This window comes from Enhydra lutris, unplaced genomic scaffold (genome assembly GCF_002288905.1).
Source record: "Enhydra lutris kenyoni isolate GAN:26980312 unplaced genomic scaffold, ASM228890v2 scaffoldscaffold9, whole genome shotgun sequence".
NCBI lineage: Eukaryota > Metazoa > Chordata > Mammalia > Carnivora > Mustelidae > Enhydra > Enhydra lutris.
The window spans coordinates 55,158,368-55,183,092 of record NW_019154093.1 but is presented as its reverse complement, the minus strand read 5'-3'; the positions used below and the strand labels follow the sequence as shown (position 1 = coordinate 55,183,092).

General features: G+C 37.5%; 1 protein-coding gene across 3 annotated transcripts in view; it reads left to right on the top strand.

Moving 5' to 3' along the window:
* Nucleotides 1-22,375, top strand: part of LOC111143247 (kynurenine aminotransferase 3) — a 58,665-nt gene extending 36,290 nt beyond the window's left edge. For all 3 annotated transcript variants that reach the window (XM_022496857.1, XM_022496859.1, XM_022496858.1), the window contains exons 7-15: nucleotides 34-159; nucleotides 259-379; nucleotides 6,567-6,643; nucleotides 8,080-8,169; nucleotides 12,043-12,229; nucleotides 14,437-14,513; nucleotides 14,779-14,865; nucleotides 22,005-22,079; nucleotides 22,242-22,375. In XM_022496857.1, coding sequence (XP_022352565.1) covers nucleotides 34-159; nucleotides 259-379; nucleotides 6,567-6,643; nucleotides 8,080-8,169; nucleotides 12,043-12,229; nucleotides 14,437-14,513; nucleotides 14,779-14,865; nucleotides 22,005-22,067 — 828 coding nt within the window. In that variant the 3' untranslated portion in view covers nucleotides 22,068-22,079; nucleotides 22,242-22,375. The remainder of the gene's footprint in view (nucleotides 1-33; nucleotides 160-258; nucleotides 380-6,566; nucleotides 6,644-8,079; nucleotides 8,170-12,042; nucleotides 12,230-14,436; nucleotides 14,514-14,778; nucleotides 14,866-22,004; nucleotides 22,080-22,241) is intronic.
* Nucleotides 22,376-24,725: the final 2,350 nt, after the last annotated feature.

The window sequence follows — 24,725 nt, the reverse complement described above, 5'->3', positions numbered from 1 at the left end:
TGAATTAAATCACATTTTATTCTTCATACTTAGAAACCTGTCAACGGGAAAAAATGGTCTAGTTCTGACTGGACATTGGATCCTCAAGAACTGGCAAGTAAATTTAATTCTAAAACCAAAGCTATTATACTGAATACTCCACATAACCCCATTGGCAAGGTGAGTCTTTGATCTCTTTATACAGTCTTCTGACCTATCATTTTCTCATACGTTGAATCATAATTGGCTCTGCTCTTTTGTTTTCTTTAATACATACAGGTATATACCAAAGAGGAACTCCAAGTAATTGCTGACCTTTGCATCAAATATGACACACTCTGCATCAGTGATGAGGTTTATGAATGGCTTGTATATACTGGAAATACGCATTTAAAAATAGGTACTGATTATTACATAGAGTCACAATCTAAATGTGTTTGGGCACGTGTGGAACAACTGATTGGAAAGGATCCCAGAACAGCTTTAAAATAGTCCTTACATTGGGTATCTGTCCGGATGAGCACTTAAATGGGATGTAAATAAATGATGCTTGAGTGAAATGATTAACAGATTGAAGGACAAGCAGTACAAACTAAGGGAAGAGATTTTTGGATCATACTATAAAGCTATGAAACCAGAGAAGTCATACTTTTGCCTATATCCTTGGCTTTTTATCAAGAATCCATCTATTACTTGGTACATAAGACACAGGGAGCTTACTTGTTCCCAAGCTGGACTCTGTGCTGAGCAAGTTGCCAAAATTCCAAGTCAACAGGAGAATGTAAGGGCCAGTAAGCTATTGCCGCTTGGTCTTTGCCAGAGATTTCTTCATTAGTACTGGGCCATCTCACAAGTACCTCAGTGTCTTCTAAAATTGTTCAGACTGATATCAGCTGTAAGATTATATGCACAGCTGCAGACTTGGAGTTTTTGCACTTGTACTTCTGATGCCCAGAAACACTTTTCTCCCTAGATATCCACATGGCTCAGTCTCTCACCTACTCCAGGGCTTTATTCTGATATCCATTTTTATGGCTATATGTAACATAGTTAAAGCTTTCTCCTTCCAGCATTTGCTTTGCTTTCTGCCCCTCCCGCCCCGTTCTGTTTTGTTTTTTCCTTTATAATAAATATCAAGACCTATATTGTTTACTTCTAACCTGCTAGAACGTAGGGACTTTTGTTTGTTTTAGTGTCTTCTGAATGCCCAATTTCCAGGATAGGATCCTGCATATGTTAGAGGATCAGAGCATAATTGATGAGTAAATGAATAGAAAGTATGAAAAGGATAAAGGAAGGAAAACTAAAATCACTCAGGCAAAAAATCAATAAATAAAAAATTAGTGTACTTATATATAAATAGTTATATATATCATAATTATCCCTATGTACATTATAAATAGTAGAAATACAGAGGACAAAGCAAATGCTTGAGGGGATCAACAGAGGAGTGAGCAAAAGATGGAATTTGCTAAGCAGAGAGGTAGGAAGAAAATTCATACCAGATAAACTAATATGGACTGAGACAGGGAGGCGTAACAGATCAAGATATACTTAAGATTAGGGCAAGTGGTTTACAAAGATATAATAGGCACAGATGATGATGGAAAAGTAGGGTAATTCTGACAGCCTCGAATAAGAACAGAGTATAAACTTGTGGAGGAAGTCACTGGTTCTGAAACTCAAAGCCTTAGTATACAGAGTACCTCAGAGCCACGAAATTCACATCATGAAATAGGGATACATTGTCTTCCATCCTGAAACAAGAGACAATTTTCCTAACAGAAATTTAATAATTAGAAGAAGTCATTAGGGGCGCCTGGTTGACTTGGATTGAGCATCCAACTCTTGGTTTCAGCTCAGGTCGTGATCTCAGGGTTGTGAGATCAAGCTCTGTGCTCAGTGGGAAGTCTGCTTGAACAGTCTCTCCCTCTGCTCCTCTACCCCCCCCCCACTCATGCACACACACACACATACACACACATACTCTCTCTCTCTCTAAAACAAGGAAATCTTTTTAAAAAAAGAAGTCAATAAAGAAATCACAGTTCTGTGCATATTTGTAACAAAGAGCCATTGAAATAAACACATCAGAACTTTTTTATTTTGCCATTAGTATTTACTTACTAAATATTCATTTGTTTCATTGTTGGTAGCACACACTGTCAGATAAACAGTAGTACTTATTTTAAGCACTTAAGAAAATTTCAAGGAAGAAAACTTAAAATTGATTTTTTTAATTAAATTTTTTATTTTTTTATTAACATATAATGTATCATTAGCCCCAGAGTACAGTTCTGTGAATCGCCTGGTTTACACACTTCATAGCACATACCTTCCCCATGTCCATAACCCCACCACCCTCTCCCTGCCCACCTCCCCCGGCAACCCTCAGTTTGTTTTGTGAGATTAAGAGTCTCTTCTGGTTTGTCTCCCTCCCAATCCCCTCTTGTTTCATTTATTCTTTTCCTACCCCCCAAACCCCTGACGTTGCCTCTTAACTTCGTCTTATCAGGGAGCTCATAGGATAATTATCTTTCTGTGATTGACTTTAAAATTGATTTTTTTAAAAAATTCTACAAATTAATTTGATTGTCAGAGTTCCAATTAGCATACTTTGAGAACAAGAGATGTGTCATGTCAAGGGAATTGGTTACATGATTGGATTTGTAGTATAAAGCTAAGAACCAGCTATAGGTGAGGATCTGAAGTGAGTCAGATAGGTTAGCAGTAGAGTTTAGAATCAAAACAATGTGGGGCTTGGGCAGGGAGGGGGTATAGCCTTTGAAGATGGGAAGGGAACAAGCAAGTATGCTTCTGAGATCTCTGGCCTGGCCCCCTCAGCAGTGATGAGGCTCTTAAGCAAAGGTGGGGATATGCTGAGGAGGAGCAGATCTGTGGGGTGTAAGGAATCTTCCTGCTTCTCGTGCTTTAGTCTTGCTAAGTTTCAGTGTTTGAGAGATATAGAGAAGATGTCTGGAGACAAGTGGAATTATAGACCTGATAGTCAGGATCAAATTATGAGGAGAACCAGTTTGGGCAGTCATCAAAATTTTGTTAATGGTGAAACCCATGGAAGAGAATATTCTCAGGGAGAATGGATAGCCAGAGAAGACAGCCAGAGATCTGAAAGGTACGGTGATGCCTTGACACAGCAAACTGCTGTTCCATGTGAAAACTGCATTAGGGTTCATCTTCATGATCTCTCTGTTTTGGGTCATTTGAACTATTTCCAGTCGAAAATCAGATCAATATGGACAAATAATTATTTTTTGTCATTTCTAATTTAATTAATTAAATAAATTTAATTTTTTAATTAAGCAGAGAGAAGAGTCATCTTTCTAATGAATATAATTCTATATTTAACATAAAACATATGTTCATGTCTATGCAATAATGCCTCAAATCTTTAGAGTTTTAGTTAACTCAGTTTAACAATATTTTTCCAATAGATAACTTTAAATGATCTTAAGATATATTGTTTGAGCCTTTATTATACTGCTTAAACCTCATATGATAAGGTAAATAGTAAAAATGTAGCAGATATTACTTGCTGAAGATATCAAGACTTATATTTTTAACTCGGATTTTTTAGTTGTTTATAACAGCCCATAAACCAGAAAAAAAAAAGAATTCACTATTTCATTATTTAGAGAGTGCAGTTTGGTTCCACAAAAAGTTAGCTCTTCTTCAAATACAGTGGCCTTTGTTATATGAAAGATGCAAAATGGCTATTTCATCAATTTGCAGAGTGTGATAGTAAGGCTTTCTAACCACACATCATGAAGCAGCAGCATCCTCATGCTTTCACTGAAGCAGTTTTCCCCGGGGTAGCACTCTTCCTCATGCCTCTCATCCCCATCTGACTTCCACTGAAGCCTAAGCTACCTGTAAATAACTCATAGCTGCTGTGGCTGATTTAAGGATCATGGGTCATATATGGGAAGTGCAAAGACCAGTTGCCTTAGAGATATAAATGCAAGCTTAACTTACCAACTTTAGGTATTGGGATTTGTTTGTTGTTGTTGTTGTTTAGTTTTTATTTATTTATTCATTTAAGTTATCTCTGCACCCATGGTAAGGCTCGAACTTACAACCCTGAGACCAAGAGTTGCGTGCTTTTCCAACTGAGCTGGCAAGGTGCCCATAGGTTTTTTGGTGTTGGTTTTGTTTTTAAATAACTCTACCCAACATGGAGCTTGAACTCACAACTCCAAGATCAAGAGTTTCATGCTTTACCAACTGAGCCAACCAGTGCCCCTAGATACTGTTTTTTTTTTTAAATGGTCAGACCTACAAAGACTCTTTTTTGTATTTTGTTTTTTTCCTGTTAGATTCACACACAGGACTGTGGTATTCTGTTCTGTTTACATTAACTTCTGTGGCTCTGAGATGGAGAGGACATGAACATCCAGATGTTTTAAAATTCCTTAGGGCCCTTTTTATTGAAGTAGTAGAATTTGTTCTTGGATCAGATTCTTGATTCAAATGATATCTCCAGATTTCTATAAAATGATGTTTCAGTCAACAAAAGAAACCTCTCTTTCTAGAAAAAAGATATATTAATACATTGATAGTGATATACAAATCTTTCAGTATTTAGATAACTAATATAAAATTCCTTGTAAGTTATTCAGCTGATCAGTTTACTGCTGAAAAAAAAGAGAGGTTTATGTATACCATGACTCTTAGAACTTAGAACAACAGAAGAATATCTACTGTACCTCTACAGAACAGGTGAAAAACTCATGGGATTGCATGAGAACTTCACAACTAAATTACTTAAGGAATGCAAAGAGCAGTGTAGTTAGCATTCTTAGAAGATTCATAAGGCAGCAGTTTATCAATGTTCAGCATAGTTCACAAGCTTTTACATTCTCTACCTTCATCATTTTGTCACCTACATACCCTTTGCCCCAATTACCTTTTTTCCCCTTCTCTGACTGGCAAAGGCCTACATGGTCTTCCAAGTCTCAGCTCAAGCATTACTGTCAACAGAGAGCTACACCTAACACCTTCTTCTGTTCTTGCATGATACTCCATGCCTGTTGCAATTACATCACTTTCCACACTGCACTATGGTTTCTGTTTTACTTTCCTCCTACCCCCACTAGACATTAAACTTCTTGAAGATAGGAATGGCTTCTTTCTTATCTTTGTTTCCTCTAGACCTAAATTAGCCTCTGGCACCTGGTCATTGCTAATAAATGTTTGGTAAGTAAATAAGTATAAGATTGAATTATTTTTTTAAAGATATCAACCAACTTGAAAACATTTATGCAGTCATTTCTCGTAATTTGTGCAATCCATACTTGTGAATCACTAACAAATAGATTTTTAACTCCAAAGTCAATACTCTTGGCACTTCATTCATAAATATGCAGAAAGGGGCAAAAAATTGGAGTGACCCGATGGACATGTTCTCAGTTGAGGTCAACAAGGCAACACTCTGCTTTCTTATTTCAGCTCCTTCTATAAACAAGTGTCCTTTTCATGATGATTTTGTTCTTTAAAATAGATCCCAAGCATAGTGCTGACATGCTGGCTAATATTTCTAAGAGCAGGAAGGCTATGGTGTGTATTATAGAAAGAATAAGTATGGGAGATGAGCTCCATTCAGGCACAAGTTCTAGTGCTCTTGGCCATGGAGTTATTAAGGGGTGATACCCAAAAGGTATGGACTTCCTCCAGCTGCTTGCACAGCTCTGCTGATATACTAAATATCATCAAATTGGACAGTTTAAAGAAGTGAATTTTATGGTGTAGGATTTATATCTCAAAGTTGTTAGCAAAACACACACACGCACATGCATGCACACCCAGATTGCCAGGCGCTACCCCCAGAGTTTCCGATTCAGTAGCTCTGGGATGCAGTCCAATAGTTTGCCTTCCTGACTAGTTCCCCACTGAGACTGCTATTGCTGGTGTGGGGACCACATTTTAAGAACCATTGCCTTAGGAAACCTGGAGAAATAGATTCACAAAATGGGCAAAGTAGAGTTGAGACAACAATAGCCAGGACCACAACCAAAATGGAGCCACAGGAAGAGAATATTGAATGTACTGCCTCTGCTGACACTGAGTGCTAGGTGCCAAGGCTTGTGTGACCTCTGACCGGAACACTGGCTACTGACACTCCTGCCCCTGGAAGTAATTTTGCTACTTAAAATTACTTAATCTGTCATATATTACAGTGTTTTCAAGTACTGTAACATTTTTAATTGTGTTTGGGTTAAAGTTACATTATATTTAAAAACCCACTGAAGATATGCATGGGTGGCTTAGTCATTAAGCATCTGCCTTTGGCTCAGGTCCTGATCCCAGCATCCTGGGATGGAGCCCTGCATCAGGCTCCCTGCTCAGCGAGGATCCTGCTTCTCCCTCTCCAACTCCCCCGTGCCTGTGCGTTCTCTGTCTCTCCTTCTCATATAAATAAATAAAATCTATAAAATAAATAAAAATAAAAAATAAATTAAAAAAATAAAAACCTACTGAAATACACTGACGACACTACTTTTAGATTATACTGAATATAGATTGATGGGAAAGCAATTACTTAACCTTTTTCTTTTCTCTTTCCTATTCAGCTACGTTTCCAGGTATGTGGGAGAGAACAATAACAATAGGAAGTGCTGGAAAGACTTTCAGTGTAACTGGCTGGAAGGTAAGATGCAGAAGAAAATAATGTCTTCAAAACAGGCATATATTTTATTTCTCATAGAGTTTCTGTACCTGTATGTTTTAAATGCATATATTCTCAGTTTACACAGGTTTTTATATTTACTGATATTTTCTTTATTATTTACTCATTCGGCTTTCGTGTTGGCCTTTATCCTTTTTGAGACCTGATCATTTCTTTGTTATTTTGAAGTTTTTATTTAAGTTCCAGTTACCATACAGTTTCATATTGGCTTCCGGTGTGCAGTACAGTGATTGGGCCCTTCCATACAAACCCAGTGCTCATCACGAGTGCCTGCCTGACTCCTCATCACCTGTGTCCCCCATCCTTCCTCCCCCCTCCCCTCTGTTAACCATCCGTGTGTTCTCCATAGTTAAGCGTCTGTTTCTTGTTTTGCCTCCCTCCCTCTCTTTTTTTTTCTTCGCTCATTTGTTTTGTTTCTTAAATTCCACATATGAGTAAAATCATATGGTATTTTTCTTTCTCTAACTTATTTCGCTTAGCATAACACTGGCTCCATCCATGTCACTGTAAATGGCAGAAAAAATAGGTAGTTTTTTATTTTATAAGTATTGAACTAATGGCACTCTTTTTTTGCAAAAAGCGTTCAGATTATTGCATATTAATATAAAAGGAGGAAGAAAATAATATAGAATAATAACTAGTATTTTGGCACTTACTCTGTGCCAAGTTCTAAGTGCTTTACACAAGCTCGTTCTCATAAGGGCATTATGAGGTGAGTGTAATTTGTCATCCTTTCTCAGGCAATAAAACTAGTACAGAAAAGTTAGGTAAGTTTCCTGAGGCTGGCTATACTGCAAATAAAGTCAAGCCAGTGCAGGCAGTTTAGCTTCAGAATCCACGTACTTACGCACCACATTATGTAATACAATAACAATTTACCCAGTAAATTATTGTTTAGTTTTTATTTATTTATTCATTTAAGTAATCTCTACACCCATGGTAAGGCCGTGGAAACTAGGTCATCCTCCAACCGGCCTCTCCTGAACATGGCCAAGAAGCAGGGAGTATCAAGAAAATGGGGCCTGGAGAACCAGCTTATGGAAGAGCCCCCTAGGCCCTCATCCAGAGTTACTTTTACCGAATTCAGATAACCTTTGTTACAGTTTTTAGACCTTCAGAATATCAGAAGTAGCAAATTAGAAAAGAAAAGGATAATAGTGACTAAGGGTACTGTTTACCTTCTGAAAGCAGAGTTCAGTGACTCCAGTGGAAACTTTCTCACAAAACAACAGTGTTGAAATGAGGGGTAAATACTAACACTGCACTACTTTCATAGTATGAACATTTTAGACTTGCATATACTTAATAATTACATTAAGCTGAGCTACTCCATCAGATTTGGTACATACAGTTAGATTTGTTTTTTGGAATCTGCTTTTTATCTTTTCCTTTTCCAGCTTGGCTGGTCCATTGGTCCTCATCATCTGATAAAACATTTACAGACGGTCCAACAAAACACCATTTATACCTGTGCGACGCCTTTACAGGTAAGTATTAATGATACTTGGGGTTGAAGCATGGTCTTTTGGTAAAAGTGTTATTTTTAGGCTGTGTATTCGAGTGCCCTTTTTGAACCAGGCATCTAGTACTGTTTGGGAATTTAGGAACGGACAAATATTCATTGCTATCAAGAACAGCTCTTTTTGTTTATTTAAATACACCAAGTTTTAGTTCTGAACACTCATACACTGCTGGAGGGATTGCAAAGTACTGTGGACTCTGTGAAGGACAGGGACGACACCAAGCAAAATCATAGATGTGCATGCCCTACAAAGCAGCATCCATCTGCTGGGAATTTACCCTGTAGCTGTTATCTGTACACCTACGGAGCTGTCTATGTGTGTGGCCATTTATTGCAGGAGATAGGGGATAGTCATTATCCATCTTTAGAATTAAAACAAACCATGGTTTATCCAAACATTTAAATACTATATGAGTTTTGTATTCGTTTCCTATTTCTCTGTAACAAATGGCCACAAACTTGGTGGCTGAAAACAATACAAATTTTTTATCTAACAGTTCTGGAGGTCACCAATCTGAAATGGGTCTTATGGCTAAAAACAGAGTGTCTAATTTCTGGTATTCTTTCTGGATGCTGTAAGGGAGACTTCATTCCTTATCTTTCCTGTCTTCTAGGGACTGCTCACATTCCTTGGCTCATGGTCACATCACTCTAACATGATTCTGATTCTCTCCTGCTACCTTCTTGCCCTTATAAGGATCTTTATGATTGTATCTGAACATTTGCAAAGTTCATTTTACCATGTGGGGTACCATATTTACAGGTTCTGGGTTTGTTTGTTTGTTTGTTTGTTTTTAAGATTTTTCTATTTATTCAAGCAGTGGGGAGGTTCAGAGGGTGGGTGCCCTGATGCAGGGCTCTGTCCCAGGACCCTGGGATCATGAACTGAACTGAAGGACTGGGCCACCCAGGTGCCCTTACAGGTTCTGGGTTTTAAGACCTGGACACCTTTGGGGGCCATTCTGTCTGTCACTATGAGTATTTAAAAAATGAAAAGAAAGGAAAAGAATGAGGAAACTCTATAATGATCAATATGGAAAAATTTCCAGAATATACCGTAAAGTAAAAAAAGCAAGATGCGGGGCAGTGTATATTTTTGCTATATCCTGTATAAGACAGGGGGAAACCATTCACTTGTATTTTCCTAAAGGATCTCTGGAAGGATCCATAAGGAGCTAGTAAAAGTGGCTAATTTTAGGGGATTGAGGAATAGGTGAAATGAGTAGATAGGAACAGGGCTGGGTGCAAGACTTTTTAATGTATATCCTTTTTATATTTTTTCTGTTTTTAAAAAATGAACATATAATAGGTATCTATGTATCATTATTCTGTGAATAATCAGAACAGTGAAAAAAAATTTTTTTTTCTAGAAGACATTTAAAAAGCCAAAAGAGTGAAATATATTGGCTACAGTAAATTTACTTTTTTGCTTCCTGTCAAAAATATCTACTGAATGAGAAAAAAAATTTTTTTTAATTCTTTCTCCAATGACTCTCTAAAGCAGTATCATAATAAAGACTAGTTTTGACTTTTGGTTTTATATAATAATAAATTCATTTTATCCACTCAAAATAAGTCCATTCATTTATTTAACAAACATTTATTGAGTATTGGAGGTACAGCAGGAATCTCTTTCTAAAAAGCTCTTTTTGAGCTGATAGCCCAGTTGACAGTACACAGATAATAAAGAAGTAAATATTTTACTGATATACCAGGTATTCATAGATGCAATAGAGAAAAATAAAGCAAGAAAGAGGAAGGATATAAAGTGCTAAGGGAGATATACAATGTTAAATGGAGTAATCTTTGAAAGCCTCACTGAGATGACATCTGAGCTATGAATTGAAGCTTAAATAGTCACATGGGTTACCTAGAGAAGAACCTTCCAGACTGCAAGAAAAACAAGTGCAAAGGCCCTGGAGTAAGCAGTCTGGCTGTCATGTTTGTATCTGTGAAAAGCACAAAAGTGGGACGGGATGATCAAAGGACAAGAGTAGGAGGAAATAAATCAAAGGAGTAGCTGGAAGCCAGATCAAGTAAGGTCATGTTCCTTACTATAAAGGCTGAGTGAGATAAGAAGCCACTGGAGAGTTCAAGCACAAGGGTAACATGATCTAACTTGCACTATCAAAGGGACCTGCCTACTTTATTGAGTCAGAAGACTTTTGAAGTGATCCAGGAGAGAGACAGCAGTTGACTGAACCAGTACGGGAATAGTAAAATGGTGGAACGTGATTGGGTTGTGAATATATTTCGAGGGCAGAGCTGACAGTATTTGCTGTTGGGTCACATGTGGGGCTTGAGAAAAGGAAGTCCAGTATAAGACTACAGTTAAGAGAGATGTTTATGTCTCTTGAGCTTTGACTTTTCTAGGGCAATGCGGAGTGAATAAATTGCTGAGAAAAAGAAGGATGCAGCTAAGAATCTGGAACATCCTTTCCTGACTGCTCTGGTCCTCCATTTCAGCTAAGTGCGTGGATTTTTCCATGCATTCAGACAACCAAGTCTGGAAGCTGGCCCATGCTTCCCAAGAGAACCCCAGCTTCCCAGGCTGATGCAGCTTGATCCTTATTTATCCAAGATTTTGTTAGTACTGGAAATTATTATTAATTATTTTTTCCTGCTGGCTTCTTTTGGAATGCAATCTTCTCAGTGATCTTATCCTTCCCTGTCTCTCCGTGTCATTTCTTGCCATCCACTCTTGCTACTCTTGAGCCACGCCAGACTCAGTTCTTCCAACAGAACAAACTGTATCCTGCCTTTTGCATGTATTTGTTTCCTCATCCCTTCCACTTACCCCGTCCAGTACACACCAACTGGAATCTTCATAACGGTGAGGATCATGTTTCTCTTATTTACCACTATAGCCCCAGTGTTTTATCACTATGCCAATATTTAACATTGGTATTCAGTATAGGTTTACTGAATGAATGTTTTTTGCTTTAACTCTTGATACCTCTTGGTTCTGATTAATTTCCTTAAAATTTGGCCACTTTGCCCTGCTATCTCAACCATTCCACTTATTATTTGCTTATGTTTCCTTCATTGTGCTGAGAACCAGTATTTCTAAGTTGTTTCAGTTCACACTGACCTGCCAATCTTCTGCCCCCTTGCTTGTACAGATCCTCGTTCTTTATGTGTGTCCTGATTCAGACTTGTTTACCTTTTCCTGACCTGTTGCCTCCTCAGACACCCACATGACCTTTAACAACATTGGCTTTGTCCCTTCTCCCAGTTTCTCTCCTGTCACTTCTGGCCTTCTTGAGGAATGGTACAGAAGTGACTCCATATACCTTGGAAACTCTTTTCTAATCCCTGTGGTCCATAGACACTTCTGGGATACGAATGATTAGAACAGGGATTAGAATTTAGATTAGAATTATTGCATACCTATGGGTAGTGACATAGTGGGTCCGCTTTCATTTCCATGACCTCCTCCAAGGTAATGGGAAAAGGCTGGCTAGTTCATCATTTCTTTGGTCATCTTTCAGACTTAGATCTAGCAAGTCATTCTGCAGCTCATCTCAGTGGAAAATAACTTCATGTCTTTTCATTTCCAAGTAAGCCATCTTTATACAAAACCTCTTTTTTAATTCAGATCTTCATGGCTCATTCTCAGTTCTTCAAGTTAGATTTAATCATTTACATGTAACTGATTCCTCCGTTAATTTATATCGTCTAACATAAGTTCACAGGAATTCAGCTATAATTCTCTGAATGACTTTTTTTCTTTTTTTTGCCAATCATGTGACTCAGGCAATTTTAATTCTACCAATAAATTCAGCAATAAGTAACATTACCTTATTTCCTTTCCACATGTTTCAATCTTAACATGCAGGAAGCCTTGGCTCAAGCTTTTTGGATTGACATCAAGCGCATGGATGACCCAGAGTGTTACTTCAATTCTTTGCCAAAAGAGTTAGAAGTAAAAAGAGATCGGATGATACATTTACTTGAAAATCTTGGCCTAAAGCCCATAGTTCCTGATGGGGGATACTTCATCATTGCTGATGTGTCTTTGCTAGGTTTGTAAGAGTTTTTATTATTTCATATATATGGAAACTTATGTGTGAAATTATATTAGAATTAGAGAGTAAATATTGGTGTCAAAGTCATACCAACATTTTGTCTATTGGAAAATGGCTTTTCACAATGTCACTGGTTTTTGTTGTTGTTGTTGTTGTTGTTGTTGTTGTTTGTCTTTTGTTTTAATAACCGTCTTGAGTTTGAGGTCCCTGAACCTTAAGTGTGACTGTTAACATGGTTATGCAGTCAGTTCTTTTAGGTATTCCATTAAACATAGAATTTGCTATCATCTTGTTCTAGTGTGGAATTTAAAACAAAAGTAAATGAAATAATATATGATCCCAGTGTTCCCCTGAGTAAAATTTTAGTTCCCTTTTTACTTAAGAAAAATAAAATTTCTAGAATGTTGTTGCTATCAGGGAATGTTTGTTATTTTAGAATATACTGAAATGATGTAAAGAAGGAAAATAATATCTATTGAGAATCTACTACCTGCCTAGCACTTTCAAACACCCTTTTGAAGAAAGTGTTTTTAGCTCCACTTTTAAAGATGTGAAGACTTCGAAAGTTTTAAATAACTTGCCTGAAGTCACATAGCTGGATTCCAAATAGTTTTGTCTCCAAAATCAATGGTCTTTATTTTTTTTTTTTAAAGATTTTATTTATTTATTTGACAGAGATCACAAGTAGGCAGAGAGGCAGGCAGAGAGAGAGGAAGAAGCAGGCTCCCTGCTGAGCAGAGGGCCTGATGTGGGGCTTGATCCTGGGACCCTGAGATCATGACCTGAGCTGAAGGCAGAGGGTTTAACCCACTGAGCCACCCAGGTACCCCAACAATGGTCTTTATTTTATTTTACCTGAAGCTATTTTATATATTTCTGACATGCCATACTAATCTAAAATTAGGAGCATGATAACATTTTATATATAACCAATTTTCCTCAAAAAAAACCCTATAGTGTTAATATTAGTAAATTTAAAAGCATAATTTATTCTGATAAAGTTGGCCAAATAGTTTGTTTTAAAGTTCTATTACAATAAAGTTATATTCCACTGAACTTGAAAAGCATTTATAAAAACTTTTGATTTTTATAACCAAAGAGTGACTTATTTCTTCATTTGTTGTGAGAGAAGCAGAGGCCATTATGCCCAGAGATTTTTGCTGTCCTATAGCCTGAAAGCTATGTATGTTTGGCTCTACGAAGCTCCATTATTATATAAAACCCCTTAAGATGTCCTATATTCTGAGGTTTAGAAATCACTTTTCCTATGGTACATCTAAATGTATAACTCATTTTATGAGATGATAAAAAGAAACAGCTGTTTTCATCACCTTTAGTTTTGCTTTTGAATTGAAAATCCATACCATTTCAACATGAATTATTTTTTATTATTTATTTTGTATATTTTTATTTATTACTTAAAGATTTTATTTATTCATTTGTCAGAGAGGGAGAGCACAAGCAGGAGGAGGGACAGGCAGAAGGGGAAGCAGGCTTCCTGCTGAGCAAGGAGCCCGATGTGGGACCCTATCTCAAGGACCCTGGGATCATGACCTGAGCCATCCATGAATTATTTTTATTTTTTATGTATTTTATTTTTTTATTTATGTACTTATTTTATTATTTTTAGTAGTAGTATTGGTGGGCAACAGAAAAAGTTTATTGAGAGATATCTAAGTGACAGTACAAAAGCTCCTGAGAAGGAAAGGGAACCTGAGAGGGTTGCCCAACATGAGTTATTTTTAAAATAATTAATTTATATACTTGATTTATTTCCAAAAAGCATTTAAGCTAACTTACATTAAAAAGGTTTCTATGTAATAATATATATAAATAGAAATTTATATAACAGAGGATCAGTTCACATAGGAGGGGAAGGAAGCGAATTTTTCATATAAGTTCATACAGTATTGTGATTAGCATTAACTTCGGAATGAACTTTGTGGCTGCAATAGCAAATGGAAAATGGAGTTAGTTACATAATCTTGGAAATAATCGTTCTTAAAAAAACAAAACAAAACAAAAAAATGTGAATTCCTCACTTCCTCACTGTGAATTCCTCACTTCCCAACCCACCATATAGTGTGAGACTTCAGTAGTTTCTGTGACTATTTTCTGAAAATATTTTGAATCTTGGCAGATTTAAATGAAATACATCTTCTCCTCAGATATAATAGACCATCTAATTTTCATTTTTGTTTTAGATGCAGACCTCTCTGGTATGAAGGACAGTAATGAACCATATGACTATAAATTTGTGAAATGGATGACTAAAAATAAGGTAATGTTTATTGGCCTTTAAGATACTGTGCTGTATTTTATGGTTAACTTATGAAGAATACTTGCTGACATGTTTTGAACAATGTTAACTACAGTTTTGTTATGTGATATTCCACTATGGCTCTGTGGAGGATTTTAAAAACATTTTTTCTTTTTGGAAGTTGTTGTGAACATTTAGAAGTATTTGTTTTTGACATTTATCTATTCTAAAATTAAATTTGAAATAGAAGTAGTTTTCCTATTTTATTTTCCTATTTATTTTTCAGAAACTGTCAGCCATTCCAGTTTCAGCATTCTGTAACACAGAGACCAAACTACAGTTTGAGAAGTTTGTGCGGTTTTGCTTCATAAAAGTAAGTTTCCTATTCTATTCAAAAACACATTTATGATGTCATTCCTTCTGATTTATAAAGCACCTTTTTTCTCTTGCTAGGAATGATGTGCTCATATGCAGTTTTAAAATTTTGGCTTGCTGCCATGAAATTAACTGCCTACCAGAACAAAACTCAACACTTTGAAGTACTGAGTTTACTGTATCACAGCATAATCAGACACCTTACCATGTAACAATACAATGTCCAGCCAGAAATCAAAAATTACTAGACATGTGAAAACATAAGAAAATGTGACCCTTGGGACACCTGGGTGGCTCAGTCAGTTAAGTGTCTGCCTTCAGCTCAGGTCATGATCCCAGGACCTGTGTCAGGCTCTCTGCTCAGTGGGGAGTCTGGTTTTTCCTCTCCCTCAGCCCCTCCCCCTGCTTGTGCTCTCTCTCAAATAAATAAAATCTTTAAAAAATATATATATAACCCTTAATAAAGAAAAAAAGTAGTCAGGAAGCAGATTACAAGGTGACCCAGATGTAGGAATCATCAGACAAGGACTTTAAAGCAGATATTGGAAGAAATTAAGAAGATTAAATTAAGAAATTTAAGAAAGCAGATATTGGAAGAAATTAAGCAGATATTGTTCTAGAAATTAAAAGAAAATATAGTCATAACGAGTGAACATATTAAAACTATAAAAAAATCAACTGGAAATTCAGGAATTTAAAAGTGTAATATCTGATATGAAAAATGTACAGGGCTTAACAGAGGATTGAGGATATCAGGAATAAAGACCTACTTGAATTATAGATTCATAGAATTATCCAATCTGAAAAACAGAGGGAAAAATTATTTTTGAGAAATAAACAGAGCCTTAGGTCTATGAGACAGTATCAAGTGATAATACATGTAATTAGAGTACCAAAAAAAAAAAAAAAAGAAAGAAAAATGTGGCAGAAAAAGTATTTTAAGAAGTAATAGCCCAAAAAAAAAGAAGGAATGGCCAAAATTTCCTCCTATTTGGTGAAAAGCAACATCCTTAGAGATCTAAAAGTTCAGTGAACCACAACAGACTGTAAAGAAAATCACCCTAATGGGCGCCTGGGTAGCTCAGTTGTTAAGCATCTGCCTTTGGTCAGGTCGTGATCCAAGGGTCCTATGATTGAGCCCCAACTTCGGGCTCCCTGCTCAATGGGAAGCTTGCTTCTCCCTCTTCCTCTGCTACTCCCCTGCTTGTGTTCCCTATCTCGCTGTGTCTCTGTCAAATAAATTAGTAAAATCTTAAAAAAAAAAAAAAGGAAAGGAAAGAAAACCACCCTAAGACACTTTATACTCAAACTGCTGAAAACCAAGTGTATTGGTAAGATCTTGAAAACAGCAAGAAAAAGACTCTACTTCACATGCTTATGAATTTAGCAACTTCTTATCAGAAAAAAATGGAGACCAGAATACAGTGAAATGACATCCTCAAAGTGCTAAAATAAAAAATATATCAGCCCAGAATTCTTTTTCCAGGAAAATAGCCTTTAAAACTGAAAATGAGGGGTGCCTGGGTGGCTCAGTGGGTTAAGCCACTGCCTTCAGCTCAGGTCATGATTTTAGAGTCCTTTTCTCGAGCCCTGCATCGGGCTCTCTGCTCAGCGGGAAGCCTGCTTCCTCCTCTCTCTCTGCCTGCCTCTCTACCTACTTGTGATCTCTCTGTCAAATAAATAAATAAAATCTTTAAAAAAAAAAAATAAATAAATAAATAAATAAATAAAACTGAAAATGAAGTATATATTCCTGACAAACAAAAGCTAAATGAATTGTTTATCAGCTAAATGAATTGCTTATCATCAGATCTGTACTTTAAAAAAAAAAAAAAATCTGCGGGGCACCCAGGTGGTTCAGTCGTTTAAGTGGCTGCTTTCAGTTGAGGTCATGATCTTGGGGTCCTGGGATCGAGCCCCACATCAGGTTCCTTGCTCAGCGGGGAGCCTGCTTCTTCATCTAACGCTCCCCCTACTTGTGTTCTCACTCTTTTTCTCTCAAGTAAATAAATAAAATCTTAAAAAAAAATCTGAATATATGCATCATTGCTATTTTTAAGATGTTGCTACTGAAGACAGGCTTAATAAGATCTAAAATCTACCAACACATTCATCTATAAACCTAGTCAGAATGATGTAAACATTGTTTTCAACTTTGAAAGACAATCTACAAACTCTGGAAGACTCATTCAGAAGAGAATAAAAATGTTAACAACCTAATAATATTTTATTTATTTTATTTTTATTTATTAATATTTTATTTAATTGACCAAACTGTAGAAGAGAGAGTAAGGCCAAGAATATTCTCATCTTTCAGAGGATCCTAGAAAGAGAAGTGTATCTTTTAAAGTTACAAGCAGAACTAATTAAAAAAAAAAAAAGGTAACTTAAGACTTCCTGTTTTAAAATCATAAACACTGCCCTTCCCCATTCTCTTCTTGGAAATTATTGAAAACAACTAGGAGAATGGAAAACAGATTCACAAATTCCCCAGTAAATGAAGAAGAGTTGCCAAATACTGTGAAAGTAAAGGGAAGACACCTAGAAAGTCTCTTGTGTCTACATCTTCAAGTTATAAGCAGCACCAGCAGGGAACCTACTCATTTAAAACAATAGGACAATAAGTACACTAGCAGTGGGAGCTTCTCCAGACTCATTTAGCATATGCAAGGCAGGAGAGATATACAGCTGTACCATCTAGAACCTGTGTGGGGCAGGGTAGAAAGGAGATGATAGTTGGGTTATAAATTTTCTTATTCACACCTGTCATGTTTGCTCCAACCCGTGTTGGGGCAATGTGGAGGAGATAGATTAAATTGGAGGTAGCCTCTTAAATTATCTGGGAGGAGAAAAAAAACCTCCCCACCATTAAAGTCCACATCAATCATATTAAACTTTACTATGAACCAGGGAGAATTTCTGCTGTCTTCTAGTGCTACCCTAACTCCTCACATAGATCTGCAGATACATCTTCAAATTATAGACAAAGTCAGTAGGTAGCATATTCATTACCAGAACAACAGGAACAGTAGGTACACTAGCAAGAGATTACAGAGGTAATTCAATCAAAAATGACTCATGAAAAAGAATCAGCTATGAGTCTATAAAAATATACTATTAAGGATGGAAGAGGGGGCGCCTGGGTGGTTCAGTGGGTTAAGCCTCTGCCTTCGGCTCAGGTCATGGTCTCAGGGTCCTGGAATCGGGCCCCGCATCGGGCTCGCTGCTCAGCGGTGAGCCTGCTTCCCCCTCTCTTTGCCTACTTGTGGTCTCTCTCTCTCTGTCAAATAAATAAATAAAATCTTAAGAAAAAAAAACAAAAAAAAGTATGGAAGAGAAAGGTGCAGGGAAAACAAAGTGTCAGAAAGAGAATATTCAATCAGAGAAGTGTTGCTGTAGAGCAAATAAAAGTCGATAGTTCAAATCCAGAACCTTTAAAATGAGATTAAAGCAGAAATTTAAAAAGTTCAGGGAAGATAATGTCAGATAATATAAGAAGATAAAATGACAGCTTGTCAGAGCTCAGGTACAAAATTGAAGGGAAAAAAATCAAGCTATTGGTAATTGTAGTGACATTGGAAACAGCGCAGGGAACACTGAATACTTACTTCTGTAAGCATCTTTTTTTTTTTTTAAGACTTTATTTATTTATTTATTTGACAGACAGAGATCACAAGTAGGCAGAGAGGCAGGCAGAGAGAGGAAGAATCAGGTTCCCCGCTGAGCAGAGATCCCGATGCGGGGCTCCATCCCAGGACGCTGGGATCATGACCCAAGCCGAAGGCAGAGGCTAAACCACTGAGCCACCCAGGCGCCCCCCTTCTGTAAGCATCTTAAGGATTGAGAAAAATGAGCAAAGAAGAGTGGAGAGGATCAAAGACTTTTAAAATATTAGAAAAATTATAGATGTGGAAGACAAGTGAAATATCTAGAATTCTGTGGTGGGGGGAACAAATGGACCCTGAAAAGAATTTAATAGCTTTGTTTTAAGAATACTCAGTAATTTCATTTTTTTAATGAAAAAAAAAAAAGGCAGCTAAATCCAGCAATTGAAAGGGAATGCTTTGCCTCAGGAAAGATTGTCACGGAAAAATTAACACTGAGATATATTGGACTTAAAAGATAAACAGTCCTTCAGCATCTACACAAAAAACCGAAGCCTTCATGGGGGCAGAGTAAGAGGATCTGTGTGAACACACCCCCTTTTCATCAACACTCAATCCTCGAAGATACGGGAACAATACCAAGAAGTCTAAGGAAAGTTACCATGGCTGATTCAACCTCTTGGAAAGGCTAAAAATAAAAGAATGGCAAAACATGCCAAAATAATGAAAATTGAAAGAAAGCAGGTGAAACTTAAGGCAAAATAAGCCAAAAAGGAGCACTTTACAATGATTATGGGTAAAATTCTCAGCAGCTCTCAAATATATGAAAGGACTCCCACTTTAGTCATATTACAAGAAATGAAAATTAAAATGGCAACAAAATTTTATTTTATCTATTAGTTTGGAAACAACCGAACAACTAAAAATTTCTATAAGACACTCTTACAGAGAGCAGGGGTATCATTTGTAAAATCTCTTAACAGTGGTTAGTTTGACCATTTCCATCCACATGTAATGCACATACCTCTTAACACAGAAATTCTACTTCTGGGATCTTTTTCCCATGAATTGACTTGCATATTTTGAATGACTAGTGCTCAAGGATTCTCCGTATTTCTAACTCCCCTCTTTGACAGTGAAAAAAACCCTGGCTTTCATCATGGAATCACATCTTTAATCAGTCCCTCTATGTGCCACTGTCCCTCCAGCCACCACCCCTCAGGCTTTGACACTTTGTACCAGGCTGCTATTGCTGTCACCTGTTGCAGAGATGCCCTCCTCCAATTCTCCATCACTGCACACGAGGCTGCCACTATCACCCACTGCATGGAATCCTTCACGCCTCGTAGTTTCTGACATCCCATGCCCGTCTACCTTGGCACATGCCTGCCTCATCCCATCTAGGTTCCAACACCCTGCCTGGAGCCACCCTGCCATACAGATGCTGGCTTACCCTGCTTGGATCCTAACATCCTGTTCCAGTCAACAATGCCACTGCCATCACCAACACCTCATGCCACCCACATAAGAAACCCCCCCTCTCTCCACTCAGGCTGCTACATCCTGCACCAGGCTGCCCAGGCTTCCCCTGCCTCCATATGTGGACACCTGCTTCACTCAGCCCCACCGAATGGCTTTTCAATTAAATCATTCAGTAGAGAGGGAAAAGAAAAGAAGTAGAAAAAGCAGAGGAGAAAAACAAGAGCTTGATTTTCACTGTTTATCTGTCAGTTTAATTTTATACCATATGCTGGTATTACCTATTCAAAAGGCAAATGAGTTTTATGAGAAATCATAACTGAAACATTGAAGGGAATGGGCATAGTAGTGTGAACGAACAATTTTTCCTCATTCAGAGCAGAGAATTGTGAATTTTGTCTGAAGTCGATAAATAAGGAAATAGAACCAAATGCTTTATTTAGATCTTGGAGGTAACCACTAGCACCAAAACCAGAAATTACCATAAAGAGTTGTCTTGGGGGATGGTGGGCATAGTAGGAAGGAGTAGGGAGGAGGTGCAGATGATTCTGACTCTGTGTAAGCTCTTCTACACTCTCTGATTTGTTTCCGTAACTATATGTTAATTTAATTGTATTCCTTTTATAGGTCTGCCTTTTCATTTTTGAAAATTTTGAAAATTCTCTTCACTTGAGATCAAATATTCGCTTAAATCTTCATTTAGTGCTATTATGTTAAATATTTTTTCTACTTTACCAAAATCTGTCTTTATTTTAAAGTAAACAAATCATTGGAGTACTATCCAAAACTAAATGAATGATAGCTGTAATTTGCTCAACGTGCCTATTTTCAATTAGGCAAATGCCAGCCAGTAGTGCCATTCACCATGATTTTGTGTCAGAAGGAATCATCTTCATATTTGTAAATGTCATTTTAGGAGGAGAGAGACTGCTGATTTTAATGCTTTTAGTGAACCAGTATTTTCAGTAAATTTTTCTGAGCAGCAAGGAAAAATGATTTTTTCAGAAATCTTAGCATTGGATATAAATGTTTACAGTAAACACCGTCAATAAATATCATGCAGTTTCTCAAATGGAAAGGATTTCCCCCTTATGAATTCCTTTCCTAAAGACATTCAAATACCCCAACTGGAGACTGAGTCTCAGTCCTTTAATATCCCAAGCTTATGGCTGGATATCATCAGGGGTGTCAGGTCATGCACAAAAGGGGGTGCAGTGAGAGGCAAGAAAGCCAAAATAATAAATGTTGATCCCATGAGCACATCCTTCAGACTCGCTGCCGCCATCAATGTCATTTATAAGTCTGGGTCTTCTTTGGCGCGGCAAGCTGCTCAGACTGCTCTGATGGTTATAAATAGTGAGAGTGTCCGCACTAGTGGCTGTGGTTTTGTCAGGGATCAGTTTAAACTGTTTTCAGTCTGAACTGCATTTAACAGTTTGTCGATCATTTTCTTGGTGATGCTTTTTGGCCACATGCCAGTTGATTTGTACATTTCTTTAGTGTCAGGATTGGAGCAATAGACTGGCAGCCAGTATCACAAACAGTATGATGTAGTGATCAATGTCACACTTCTCTAGCTCCTCTAATGTTGAATTCTTATGAAGTTCATTCACTTTTCCAGCTAGGCAGTAATGGGATATAACATTATAAATAATTGATTTGTTTAATTTGCTCCTGGGCTCCTTAAAGAGCTCAGGACCTATGTACTAGACCACCAAGGTGGGGGAAGATACTACGGATGCCATTTTCCAGTTTCTGTCCATGCAGCTCTCAAGAGTTGTGGCTTTATATGGGCAAGGCTTCCAATGACTCATCTTCTGAGAAGGCATGAGCCCGGATTGAACACTCTGGGATTCGGTGCTGTGGAGGCCAAGGACAGGCTAGAGCCCAGCTGGGCCCTGCTCAAGTTATCAGGGGTTGAAGAGCACTTGGTTCCCAAATCACTACATGACTTTTCCTGATCCATTGACTTGGTATATTTTTTATATATTTAAATATGTACTTCATCTTGAATTTGTTTGATATATAATGAGATTATTTCATTTATTTACAGAAAGACAGTACACTGGATGCTGCTGAAGAAATAATTAAGGCATGGACTGGACAGAAGTTTTGATCCAAGCAGAAGGTTTGTATTAGACCACCTGATATGGAATTGTTATTTAGTGCTGCCATCTGCTGGATACTGAAAAACAAATATTTCAAAACCCATGAAATATGAAGAAATATTTCCATTGCTTTTCCAAAATGTTAACCCCACTGGGGTTTTTCTCTTTTTGTTGTTTTTCAGTTGAAATGTATGCAAACACCTTCCGGTACCATTTTACCTCAGGCAGAGTAGCATCGTGGATAAGAACTGTGAGATGCTGGTTGATGCTTTACCTCTCAATGCTTCAGTTCCCTCATCAAAAAAAGGGAATAAAATATAGCACCTACTTTATGGTACCTGGCTGGCTCTGTGAGTAGAGCCTGCAAATCTTGATCTTGGAGTCATGAATTTCAACCCCATGTTGGGCATGGAACCTACTTAAAAAAATAATACCTACTTTAGATGAAGTTTATGAGGATAAAATGGATTGATATATGTAAAGCCTCAATAAACCCTCAACTAATGTTAGTAGCAGTTCCACTTCTCCACCATTGTGTGAAAACTCTTGCCACTTATACGCCCTCAACTCCAAGTCCTTTCTTTCTCTACTCACATGTAGTTCCCTCCCCTTCATTTACCAGTGCCTTTGAACTTTGCTCACAGTTTTGCTTCTCTGTCCCAAATACTGCCATCTTCCAGAGTGGCTTCAAGGTCCACACAGATTATGGAGGCTTTCAGAACTTTGACCTCACCTTTGGCGATGTTCACCTCTACCCTACTCTCCACTTCAGCCACCCACCCCCTTGGGTACACCCTGGACCTTTCATCATTAAGGCTTTCCTTAATGATAATAAATTAGTCATCTCACACTGTACCCACCTATGCCTATAGTATTCTCCTGATGTTTCTCCTCTGCTCTCAAAATATCACTTCTTTAAACTCACTATAATTTCATTTCAAATCCATCATTTCTCAAAAAAAAAAAAAAAAAAGGTCTTTGGCCTTCTTACAGCAGAATCAGAATCAATCCATGAGAATAGATTCTGGTCTTCACCTTAGACCTGCTGAAAATAATTTCAGGATCTGGCCCTTCCAAGGTGATTTTTATACCAGCTGAATTTTGATAATCACATGGAACCCTCTATGTCATTCCCATCAGTCCCCTTATATTTGCCCTGCCCAGCTTAGACTGCATCATCTTTCACTTCAACCAAGATACTTTTGCTGCCTTGAATAACTTGCCCATTGTTACATCTCACCTAACTGGTCAAAAAACCCCAAAACTTCACCCTGGGATTAAAATGTTTATACTGGGCTGCTGACTACTGCTGTCACAAAATACACATTGTGCAGATACCAACAACCATGAATGAACATCGTTAAGCTTAACTAGATTTAATCCTTCCCTGACACCCTAATGAGATTTCTTCTACCTATTACCACAACAGCAATTCCTAATACTCTCCTGTTCTCTACCATAAAAATATCCAACCTCCTTTCTCTCTACATCTCAAAGCCCACCAGGACCAGCACAATTAAACCACAGATAATGACCTCATCGCCCACTTCTGTGAGAAACAAAATGTAAAAACAGATGCTGCCAGACAAGCATTGTTGACTTAGATCTGACCAAAAGCCCTATGACCTGTCTGCACCAGCATTCATCCTTAATTCATTTCATCCAGGGTTGGGGCAGAATGGGGAGGATTGGTAGGAAGGCAGAACCAGGTCCAGTCATGCAGAAGGAAACCCAGGACCTCAAGAGCTGACTACTGCATACCAGTATAAATCCCATGTATAATTTTGAGCCTGTCCACTCTTGCTGGGGACATGATACAGTTTTTGCCGGGATTTAAATCTGCTCTTCACAGTCCTGGACTTGTCCAGTGCTAATCCTACCACCCTTTCTTCTCACATTTTCACTTGGTTCAGTCCATTCTCTTGTATTTTCAGCCTCTGGTTCCCTTCCTCAGCAGTGAGACATGTCCAGATTTCTCTATTAGAAAATCCTCTCCTAAATGCTATCTACTACCCTATTATTTCTTTCTCTTCAAGGCAAAATTTCTCCTTCTTTCCTCCTTCCCTCCCCCTCGCCTTCCTTCCTTTGTTCCTTCCTTTCACAAATATTCATTGAACTCATACTATGTGACAGACACTAATGTAAGTCAGTTTCTTGGTTTTTCTCTCTTTTTTCCCTTTCTCATTTGTTTTATTTCTTAAATTCCAAATGTGAGTGAAATCATATAGTATTTGTCTTTCTCTGGCTTATTTCGCTTAGCATTATACTCTCTACTTCATCCATATCATTGCAAATGACAAGATTTCATTCTTTTTTATGTCTGAGTCATAGTTCATTTTCTTTATCCATTCATCTATCAGTGGACACATGAGTTGCTTCCAGTTTGGCTATTGTAAATAATGCTGCAGTAAACATACCCAATAAACATATGTCTTTTCAGATTAATGTTTTTGTATTCTTTGGATAAATGCCCAGTAGTGTGATTACTGGATCATAGGGTAGTTCTAGTTTTAATTTTTTGAGAAACCTCCATACTGTTTTCCACAGTGGCTACACCAGTCTTCATTCCCACCAACAGTGCACAAATGTTCCTTTTTCTCCACATCCTTACCGATAACTTGTTTTGTTTTTTATTTTAGCCATTCTGGCAGGTGTGAGGTGATATC